General features: G+C 35.3%; 1 protein-coding gene across 2 annotated transcripts in view; it reads left to right on the top strand.

The window, feature by feature from the left end:
* RNF17 (ring finger protein 17) overlaps nucleotides 1-12,048 on the top strand; it is a 95,173-nt gene that overhangs the window by 27,055 nt on the left and 56,070 nt on the right. For both annotated transcript variants that reach the window (XM_019652323.1, XM_019652322.1), the window contains exons 11-15: nucleotides 2,520-2,678; nucleotides 5,096-5,285; nucleotides 6,089-6,257; nucleotides 7,520-7,710; nucleotides 8,577-8,718. In XM_019652323.1, coding sequence (XP_019507868.1) covers nucleotides 2,520-2,678; nucleotides 5,096-5,285; nucleotides 6,089-6,257; nucleotides 7,520-7,710; nucleotides 8,577-8,718 — 851 coding nt within the window. The remainder of the gene's footprint in view (nucleotides 1-2,519; nucleotides 2,679-5,095; nucleotides 5,286-6,088; nucleotides 6,258-7,519; nucleotides 7,711-8,576; nucleotides 8,719-12,048) is intronic.

Genomic DNA, 12,048 nt, shown 5'->3' with positions numbered 1-12,048 from the left:
TGAATACAAAAAAGGGATATGCTGTTTTCTCTCCATTCCATTTGTATTACCATCACTGCTTTCTCAGTTAAGAAACCTCTCATGACTTTACCTACTGATACAAGGGGTCTTGCCATTCCAGTACTTTTTCAATTCAAATACAGACTGTTTTAAACAGTAGTATGCCATTGTCAACTTAATAACATTAGTACAGTTGCCTTTATTTCCTATTTTGCTGAAGCAGGTTATCTTGTGGTGACACCCAAATATCCGAACAAGCCTCTTCAGGAAAAATTATCTCTTCCTTTTGGATCAAAAGCAGGTACTTTTACAACTCTGAGCTTGATGTTGTGGAGTTTGCTGAATAACTCTTAGGTAGTGTGAAACAGTGAGGAAAATTTTGAATTTTACTGATAACTACAACTTCTTCCTTTTTCAACGTTAAAAGTTTGGCTGTTATTGGCAAAAACATTTCTAAAATTTATAACACTTCTCTCAGCTGTCTCCCCAATTACACTTATTTATCTCCTTAACCCATCCTCAATATGGGTATTCTTTTTTTTTTTTAAATATTATTTTTTCATTTTATATAAAATATTTTCTCCAGTCTGTAGTTTGCTTCTTTATTTTACTAATGGTGTTTTTTTTCTTTTTGTTATTTTATTTACTTTTATTGTGAAATACAGATTTTTAAAAATTAGTTTCAGCTGTATAACACAGTGCAATAGTTATACTTTTTACCCCTCAAAGTGACAATCCCCCTCCCCCAATCCGCTGCCCCACTTCCCCCCTCCCCCAATATCATATATTATCTATTACAATTCAATATGGGTATTATTCTTCGTGATCTATATTGGATAATTAAAGTAACCCATTTACTCAATTTTTTTTTAAAGATTTTATTGGGGAATTGGGGAAGGGGAACAGCCAAGTTGTCCTTCAGTCTTAGTTGTGGAGGGTGCAGCTAGCTCAGCTCCAAGTCCAGTCACGCCGCTCAGCTCAAGGTGCTGTGTTCAGTTAGTTGCAGGTGGGCATAGCCACCATCCCATGCGGGAGTCAAACCAGCAGCCTTGTTGTTAAGAGCACACGCTGTATCCACTGAGCCATCTGGGTGGCACCTCAGCTCAAGGTGCCGAGTTCAGTCCTAGTTGTGGGTGGGTGTAGCCACCATCCCATGCGGGAGTCAAACCAGCAGTCTTGTTGTTAAGAGCGTGCACTCTAACCCCTGAGCTACCTGGGCAGCAGCTCAGCTCAAGGTGCCAAGTTCAGTCTTTAGTTGCGGGCGGGCATAGCCCACCATCTCGAACAGGCAACCTTGTTGTTAGGAGCACGTGCTCTCACCAGCTGAGCCATTCAGCTACCTATTGACAGCTCAGTGGCAGCTCGGCTCGGGCGCAGCGTCACTGGCCCATGTGGGAATCGAACAAGCGACCCTGTTGCTCAGAGCCTGCACTCTTGAGCAAGCTCTTAATCAACTGAGCCACTCGGCCGGCCCCCATTTACTCAATTTTTATCATCTATACTTGGCTATCTCCAATTCTAACCCTCCTAGTCTTTTAAAAACATTTTTACTATTGGGTTGTCAGAAAAGGCATGATGTATTTTTTCTATGTTTTTCATTGCCAAAATGTGTCATGACTTTTCTGACAACGCAATATAATAGATTAAAGATCTATGTTCAAAAATTAAACATTTAATATGTATTATATATGTAAAAATTTAATATATATATATATTTAAATATCCTATGAAACTTTTACCCTAACCTATTCCCATTCTATCCAGCCTGTCTCTCCCTTCCAGAGCTTCTTTGCATATACAAACAGATGTATTATTTTTCTAACTTTTTTGTTGTTTTACACAAAACATAGCATACCTATTAATACCTATTAAAAACTATTGTGTTCTTTTAATTCTTAACATTATATTCTGGAGATCTTTTTATATTAGTTGCAACATTTGGCTTAATGATTGTTACATACAAAAAAATATCTCACCACCTTTTATTCTACCTCACACCTACCTCCATCAAAACGCAAACATCTGCCCCTAAATGCTGCTCAGTATGTTGGCTTTGCCCAGACATTTTTTTACACCTCTCTAGTGTGATAAGATTTGGGATTCAGAGTGGGTATGAGCTAATTGTTGGGTGTATTATAGAGTAAACAGGATTTCTGGGGGCTATACTAGAAACCTAATCATTACCAATGGGGTTATGAGTTCCAAATACGTTCAAAAATAAACTCTGAAGTTTTGTTGTAATACAAGGGACTTATAGCAATTACTGACTACAGTCTATCACATGAACTGTAGTTCCATTTATTTAACATATTTTGCAAATAAATATTTGCAGTTCAGTTTGCTAATCTGTTTTAGTAGTCTAGTTACTATTTTGGGGTTGGATTCTTTTGTGGGACCTCAGTATTCTAGAGTTTGCAATGCCACAAGATACTTATTATTTTAGAGGATACTGCATTCAGGTTTTGTGAATTCTTTTCTAACTTATGGTTTATGAATGTGATTTAAATATTCTTATCCAGGTCCTCCAGAGCTAGTTTTTGTAAGTCATGTAATACATCCTTGTCACTTCTACATCCGGAGGTATTCACACATAAAAAATGCAACAGAATTGGAAAAGAAGGTGAATCAGTTTTGCAGTGAAAGCGTACACCTTCATCCTGCAGACATTTTGGAGCTAGGTAATAAAATATTACTCAAAGTTAAAATATCAAATGTATGGAAATGCTGTAATAGTTGGCCAACCCATATAGACTTTTCATAGTCCCGATTTGTACTCCAAGCATAAGTTTTAGAATTATTTAACACAAGTTAAATTTTATTTAAGTTAGCTAAATATTCTAATTGACCACTGAGTGAGAGACACAAAAACTCCATTATAGAGTGAGGTGAGTTTTTTGTTTTTTGTCAAGTTTTTTTTTTTATTATGAAATACACATTTTTTAGAATTAGTTTCAGCTGTACAACACAGTACAATAGTTATACTTTTCACCCCTCGAAGTGACAATCCCCCTCCCCCAATCCGCTGCCCCACTTCCCCCCAACATCATAAATATCTATTACAATTCCCTTGACTCCACTCCCACACTATACTCAATGTCCCATGACTAGAGGTGAGTTTTGTAAATGACAAAACCCCGTGTGCAGTATGTAGTTTGCCCCCTGGTCTCCAGGGAAAACTCTAAGATGACCCCTTGTAGTGTGACTCCAGTTCTGTGATATCCACATATAATGCTGAGGATGTCATTAAACACTTGATAAGATGCTGGAGGACATGGCATCCATTTCCTAGGGCAACACAGAGGGTAGTTGGGAAATGTAACCAGTTCATCTTAATTCTAAGGATATGTGTAATTTTTCATAATTGAGGCTTTCATTACAGATATTTTCCTTATAACTCTTTTGACTAAATTTGGTTATACTCTGTAATAAGATGAAGCTATGATTTGTTTGATTTACTAATACAGCATTTTTCTTATTCTGTTAATAGCAATCTCTAGCAATAATACCAAAAAGTGTAATCTGTTTAGCCTTATATAATAGTTCTTTAAAAGTGTGATTAACTCTCAGCTTATCTGTGGAGCTTAACAGAGTATCAGAAGCCTACAGTCATCATATACTTCTGACAAAAATAATTTTCAAACTAAAAAAACCACTTAAATTATGAATATCTAAGAGGAGGGAAGTGTAGTGTTAATTTTTTTGCAAATAATTCTCCAAAACTTAATACATGCCCAAAAGAGCTCAGCTTAGATTCAGAAAATGTTCTAAGAAAGTCAGAAAGTCACCCTTTGTTTTAATTTAAAGATAATTATTATTTCAAGATAAGTACATGAGTATGGTTTAAATGCGCACATATTTTGAGAAATTAGTGATAAGGGAAAAAATGTGGTAGGATTCTTTAGTTGGGTATCATTCCCTTTGACTACCTGTTCCTCATTATAAAGAACAAAAATGGCTTCAGCAGGCTGTTATCTGTTGCAAGAAAGAATGGTTCAATAGCATGGTTTAAAATTAAGAATATTGGTTACGTGGTATATCAGCATATGAGAAGGGTCAACAATAATCTGAAGGCCAAATACATGTTTTGGTAGAACTTAAAAGGCCACTCTGATGTGCCTTTCCACTATTTTGATTTTATTAGCGTGTATAGAGGGGATTATAGAGCATACTTCTGTATATAATCAGTGACCAAGTCTTACTAAATTTATCTCTGATGTGTAGCTTTGTTTTTAAGAGGATGGGCTCTAAGACTGAGTTCTACTCCTACGTCTTCTAAGTAGCCGTGTAGCTTGGGCTTGGTAATGTCTCTTTGCCTAGTTTCCTCACTTACGTGATAGAAGCACCATTTCCATAGGTTTGTTGTGGGAGTAAATGAGTTCAAACATAAAATACTGAGAACATTGCTGGGCTCATAGTAAGCATTCAAATTCAGGCTTCTTTCTTTTTTCCTGGTTATTAATTTATAATGCATCTGATTCCTCCATTAGGTCTTCCTCTCCTGCTAGGTCCTTGGTTCACCTTCCCCTTCTCTGAACTGTACTGTGTGTTAACTTAATTTTGGCATTTCACATTCTGCCTTTCATTGTTTCTTTATTCTCATTCCCTTTAATCAAGAGAATGTGACTGTTTCTTCCTTTATGTTACCAAAGTATTTTACCAACTTTAGTACGTGTATTTCTGTACAATGTATGTGTGTACGTGCATGAGGATAGAAGGTCTTTATTGTTATAAATACAGTGTATTATTAAAGTAATTTATTTGCCTGTCTCTTTCTTTCTTGAGTACCTTGATGGCAGGAAGGTCTCATTCATCTTTGTTATAGTTCATAAAACATAGGTCCTCAATAAGTGACTGCTAACTGAATATTCTTTGTTACCTCCACTTTCAGCTGGTAAGTTTCTGTGTGATAGGAGCTATTACGGTACACTACCTTCATCCTTCTCATAGCACTTGACATAGTACTGTATCATTTATCAGTAGGTAAATGAATTAAGAGTTCTTAGTGATGGAACTTATGTACATGTTCATAATTAGAGCTTATTAAGTATTATTTCTCCATAAACACTAATAATGATTTGTGTTCCTCATTATTTAGGTGCAGCAGTATTCGTCAACAGTGTTGAAAATGGAATCTGGTGTCGAGGAATTATCACTAAATTAATTCCAATAGAAACTGAAAATATTAGAAAACTTTGTAGTCCAACCAAATTCTCACTCCATGAAGTTGCACTAATACAAATATTCATGGTAGATTTTGGAAACTCTGAAGTGCTAATCGTTGAGGGGTATGATATTTTATAATTATGTATCCTTGGCCTGCATAGAAACATCTGTGATAGGTGTACAGTGGATCCTAAAGAATAAAGGAAATTGGGAAAAGGTAGAGAGTAGTAATTTATGTTTCTTCACTTCCAAGGCAAATACTTTTGCTCTATAATTTGTCTTACATATCACTAAATTAGTAGATTGGGAGCTTGGAAAGGGACTTTTTGATGTATCCAAACTTACATACTCTTCTATGTTGCTTCAAAGCAGGGAATGATAATACACAAAAGTAGATCTTTTTTACATAAAGTGTTACAGTTAGCTGCAGGATGATTGAGTAAAATTTTTATTCATATTTCTGCAGTTTCGTTAATGCATGTGAAAGTGGCATAGTGTCTAGTTTAGGTATTACAAAATGTTTCTACAATAGAAAACAAACTGAAAATGATTCTGTAATAAGGATCAATATTAACGATAGCATGGTCACTAATTAATGGTCACAGCTTTATAAATAAATAGATTTCTATTTGAGGGCATCAAATAAGTTTTAACTGAATAAATACAACAAAGACAATTTATGTATTTATTTTTTTAAGGAAAGAATTTAGATAAAGGCAATTGAGATTAATCCTATTCATAGAAACAATATCTGTGCTTCTAAAACCTAGGTTAAATTTATATAGTAAGGAAATATGAATTAGAATATAACTTTCTAGAAGATTTAACTTCAGAGTATCCTTAGAAATGTATACCTTTTATGGGGGAAAAGCAAGTGTGGGTTTGAAGCATTGTTTTCAATAAATGTCACTTGAATTCTTCCTAGAGTTGGTGATACCCATGTGAGAGCAGAACATAGTACTGAGCAGTGTGTAGTACTAAGTGACTTATGTCTGGTTCTGAGGAAGTCGGAACCATATATTGAAAGACTGCTGGAAGACACCCAGCCATTAGCACAGCGATGCTCATTGAAGGACATTGTTCCACAGAATTCAGTAAGTGAAACTTAAATTATTTCTTCTTTGGGGACTAAATATTCCAGTTTTAGCTAGGTATTGCAAACCAGGTTGCTGAGTGTAGTTTCAAGGCACCAGTTCTTTTGGTGACTACATTTTGCATAGTAAACCAATAGGTGCCAATAAAAAAGAAAACGAACTTCAGTTTCCACAATTGGAAATGTTCTTAATGGGAAATTGAGTTAAATAAGCTTATATAATGTATTAACAGGTGAAATAACCAAGTAAGCCACTAAATTTTGGAGTCAAATATGGAGAGAGAAATTAAAATATGGCATGGTTTGTGTTTCTATACATTTCTTCACTATTTCCATGATACTTTATTCATTGCTTATAGCCCATATTGTATTCTGCTTCATATTATTTATGACTATCTAGATAGTCCCAGAAATATAGAAAATTCCTGGGAGACAGGAATTGTGTGTAAGAATATATGTTAAGCAGTTATATTATTATAAAGTCTGTGAAAGCAGGAGTTTGTGTCTTTGCCTAGGTGTAGCACATAGTAGGCATTCAACAGATATTTGAAAGAATGAATAAAGGAGTTAAAAAACCACAAAAATATTAGCATCTGGTGTTTTCCTCAAAATGGTAAAATTGTTTTTAATTTTGTCTTTTATTCTGAGTAGGCTATACTTTTATACTCATACACTCTTTAGAAAGATGTTTTATTTTTTTTGTTTTTAAGGAAGTGTAGTTTTGACCCTTGAAATTTATTTTAGGTATAGGTAAACTCAAAGTTTCAAAGATCAACTTAAAAAATTGTTTTTCCAATGGGTGAATACTTTTCTTTATTGTTTAAGTAGCATATACCTCATATTTTGTTAGTAATGAAAACTAATTTAACTGATGATGATTATAAATATCTTGATTGTGTTACATGGCTTCCACTATACTTTCAGATTTACCTTTTGAATTTTCATCATTTCTTATCTAATACTTGTTTTATTTTAAAATCTTTATTTATAATCTTCATACTAATATCCAGAAGTGAAACTAAATTCTAAAGTGGAGCAGCTTATGGACACCTTGAGGCTATATTTATAAAATCAAAGTATGATCCATACATCATGCATACATAAGACTGTCCTGGGTTTGTGGCCCCAGCTGCTGCTTAGTATCTATGGTTGGTTCCATGCCTTTGCTCAAATTTGCATACTTTGGTTGGTATAAAGTTAAACCCAGAGCATTATACCATTAGAACTAATTATCAGTACCTTAGAATTTAACTTTTTCCACAGAATGAAGGCTGGGGAGAAGAAGCTAAAGTAGAATTTTTGAAAATGGTAAATAACAAGGCTGTTTTAATGAAAGTTTTTAGAGAAGAAGATGGTGTGCTTATTGTAGACCTGCAGAAACCACCAACAAATAAAATAAGCAGTGATATGCCTGTGTCTCTTAGAGATGCGTTAGTGTTTATGGAACTGGCAAGGTAGGTAACTTAAATATTAAGTTAGGTTTATAAGGTACTAAACCTTAAATATTTTTGAGATAATAGCTGTAAATTGGAATAGCAGATTTTACCTTTAAAAACTGTGGGCTCTAAAGTGAACCTCAGCATACTCCAAGAGGTTGAAAATACTGCTATGAGTTTTCTAATTACAGTTGTCTATGAAAACTACAGATCATTTGATTTAAGGATATCAAGAAATTAAGATAGCTCAAATAGAAACTAATTGTACATACTGAACATTTTTTTAGACTATTGATAACTTGCAAGCAGCTCCACTTGGGTTTCAAGAATTGTAGTTTAACAGTTCCTGACTTAAAATTTCTAACCATTCTATTTAACATATGAACCTAGAAACTTAAATTCTTTCCTCCCTCATCTCTGATGAACAAAGTTGACTATCCATAGAGACATTGGGAGATACTAACTTTTTGTCCTGAGCGATTACATGACTCTGGAAGTGAACCAAGTAGGCTCCCTTCTGGAACAATAAAAGCTGTCTTGGAGCTGGGAGAGGCCACAGAAACCTCTCAGCTGGCCTTACTGAGTGCTACCACATACTGTGGGTATCAAGTGCACCCAAAGATTAGAAACTTTGAATCGCTTGAGTAGAACCTATAGATCCAGCTCAAAAATATTCCAACACAAATTTGGAGGTTAATTATTGAGTTTTGAGACTTGGCATCTTATTTAACTTGGTTTGATAATCAGAGGATAACAATTGGAAAGGAAACACTCTTGACAGATAAATCAGTATATGTCCAAGTACTTTCTTCAGATCAAGCCACTGAGAGAAGAGAGACTAAGAAAATGGCTCTTGTTTGTGTTTTAATTATGCTTTTAATTAGGTTTAGGTCACAATTACCAAGAAGTCACTCTGGAAAAAATATGACTTTACACTATCACCCACCTGTTTTGCCTAAAGAAATGACAGATGTTTCAGTCATGGTTTGTCATATAAACAGTCCTACTGATTTCTATCTTCAGTTGGTAAGTATATAGTGTTCCTTTGAGACAAAATATTTTTCAAATTTTAAGTAGAAATGTATAACAGAAATGAGTTCCCAGTATGAATTTTAGAGCAAACAAACCACTATGAGCTGTCTGTAAATTTAAGTTTCTTAGTAGCTGCAACTTAAATAAGAAATTCACATGATTCATAGTCAATTGAAGGAATTCTTCATCATGCAAATTAATGATAAGTGGAGGGAAGTACTGTGAAGGATGTATACTGTTTCTTGCTGCCTTCTGAAATCTGCTGACCCTTGAACAACACAGGACGCCAGCCTCTCCACCCCCCACCACATAGTTGAAAATCCTGTAATTTGTGTATATCTTTTGACTCCCCCAAAACTTAACTACTAATAGCCTACTGTTGACCAGAAGCCTTACTGATAATATAAACAGTCAATTAACATATTTTGTATATGTATTATATACTGTAGTCTTGCAGTAAAATACGCTAGAGGGAAAAAAATGTTAAGAAAATCATAAAGAAGAGAAAATACATTTAATAGTATTAAAAAATCCACATATACATGGACCCATACTTTTCAAACCCATGTTGTTCAAGGGTCAGCTGTAGACACTAGAAAAGCACATAGAGCTGACAAATCAAAATAAAATGATAAAACCTGTTTCTGATCATGTGTATCTGAGAATTTACTGATTATCATTAGATATTTTTCTGAATTTGAACACCAAAATAGATTTAGACTAAAGGCATTTCATATTACATTTTGAATATGTGGCTGATGGATTTAGATAGCTACTGAGTTCATCCTTATTGATCTCTTTGCATCATTGCTTTATATGAATTAACTCATTCTAAGGGCTATCATGCTTTGTGTGAATTAACTCATTAGTTTTCACAACAATCCTATGAGAAAGATACCTTCATTTAGATGTGGAGACTCTAATCAAAGGGATGAAGCAGCTTGCCCGAGGTCACACAGCTATGAGGGGGCAGTCAGGACTGACCCGGGCAGTGCAGCTCAGAGCCTGTCATCTCTCACACTGCGCTACACTATACTGCCTCCTGATGAGTTGTGGAAATCTACTTATTCAGTATAGAGTAGAACTTGCATGTATTTATTTTGTTTTTAGTGTCTTTAAATTGAGGGAAGACATATAATAAAATTCACCATTTTAACCATTACGTGTACAATGCAGTGTCATTAAGTACATTCCCCATGTCATGCAGCCATCACCACTGTCCATCTCTAGAACTCTTTCATCATCCCAAACAGAAGCTCTGTGCCCGTTAAACAGTAACTCCACTTCCCCTCCCCCAGTGTCTGACACCCTCTGCTCTATCTTTTTTTTAAAAGATTTTATTGGGGAATTGGGGAAGGGGAACAGTGTTGGGGAATTGGGGAAGGGGAACACACAAGTTGTTGTCCTTCAATCTTAGTTGTGGAGGGCGCACCTAGCTCAGCTCCAAGTCCAGTCGCCATCCCGTCGGCAGCTCAGGGCAGCTCAGCTTAAGGTGCCGTGTTCAATCTTAGTTGTGTGTGGACGTAGCCCACCATCCCATGTGGGAGTCAAACAGGCAGCATTGTTGTTAGGAGCATGTTTTCTCACCAGCTGAGCCATCGTACCACCTGTTGGCAGCTCAGCTCAGGCACAGTGTCACCGGCTCATGTGGGAATTGAACTGGTGACCCTGTTGCTCAGAGCTCATGATCTTAACCAACTGAGCCACTCAGCTGGCCCTCTGCTCTACTTTCTTTCTCTATGAATCTGTCTATTCTGGCTACCTCCTAAGTAGAAAACAAATAATTATTTTTCCTTTTCCTGCATTATTTCACTTAGCATAATGTTTACATGTTGTAACATGTATCAGAATTTCATTCCTTTTCATGGCTGATTAATATCCATTGTATGTATATACCACATTTCTTTATCCATCTGTTGATGAACAGTAGATTGTTTCAACCTTTTGGTTGTTGTGAATAATGCTATTATGAACGTGGGTGTACAGTATCTGTTTGGGTCTCCGCTTTCAGTTCTTTGGGGCATATAAGGAAGAATGGAATTGCTGGATTGTATTATACTAATTGTATTTAACTTTTTGAAAAACTACCAAACTTTTTCGTGGCAGCTGCACCATTTTACATTCCCATAAACAATGCACAAGGGTTCCAGTTTCTCCACATCCTCACCAACACTTGTTATAAAAATAACAACTGTTATGAGGGTGTGAAGTGGTATCTCATTGTGGATTTGATTTGCATTTTCCTAGTATAGTTGAGCACATATTTTCATGTAAATTTATTGGCCATTTGACTATTTTCTCTGGAGAAATACCTATTCCAGTTCTTTGCTCATTTTTAGTTGGATTATTTATTTTTTGTTGGGTTTTAGGAGTTCTTTATACATTATGGATATTAATTCTGTATCAAATTTCTCAATTTCAGATATTTTCTCCCCTTCTATGGGTTGCCTTTTTACTCTTGATAGCATTACTTGATCCAGAAACTTTTTTAATTTGGTAAAGTCCAGTTTATTTTTTCTTCTGTTGCCTGTGCTTTTGGTGTGATATGCAAGAAATCATTGCCAAATTTAACATCATGAAGTTTTTAATTTGTTTTCTTCTAAGAGTTTTACAGTTTAGCTCTTATATTTAGGCCTTTGATTCATTTTGAGTTAATTTTTATCTGTGGTGTAAGGGAAGGATCTAACTTCATTCTTTTCCATGTGAATTTCCAATTTTCCCATCACCAATTGTTGAAAAGACAGTCTTTTCTCCATTGAATGGTCTTGGAATGCTTGTCAAAATTAATTGACTGTATATGTGAAGGTTTATTACTGGACTTTCTATTTTATTCTATTGGTCTATCTGTCCCTATGCAGTAGCACACTGTTTTGATTACTATAGCTTTGTAGCAAGTTTTGAAATCAGGATGTGTAAATCTTCCAACTTTGTTCTTTTTTAAAGATTGTTTTATCAATTTGGGGTTCCTTGAGACTCCATATGACTTTTAGAATGGGTTTTTCTTATTCTGTGTGAAACATCATTGGGAATTTGATAGGGATTGCATTGGGTCATTTTGGGTGATATTGACATCTTAAGAATATGTCTTCCATTCCATGAACATGGACATCTTTCCATTTATTTTTGTCTTAATTTCTTTTCAGCCTCGTGTGTAGTATACAGTAAGTGTGCAAGTCTGCTACCTCCTTGGTTAACTTCATTCCTAGTATATTCTTTTATTAAAAGATTTTATTGGGGAATTGGGGGAGGGAACAGCGTTGGGGAATCGGGGGAGGGGAACAGACAAGTTGCGGTCCTTTTGTTCTTCAGTCTAGTTGTGGAGGA

This window comes from Hipposideros armiger, unplaced genomic scaffold, assembly GCF_001890085.2.
Source record: "Hipposideros armiger isolate ML-2016 unplaced genomic scaffold, ASM189008v1 scaffold_178, whole genome shotgun sequence".
Lineage (NCBI taxonomy): Eukaryota > Metazoa > Chordata > Mammalia > Chiroptera > Hipposideridae > Hipposideros > Hipposideros armiger.
The sequence above is the reverse complement of the archived record's forward strand: the minus strand, read 5'-3'. Positions and strand labels throughout refer to the sequence as shown.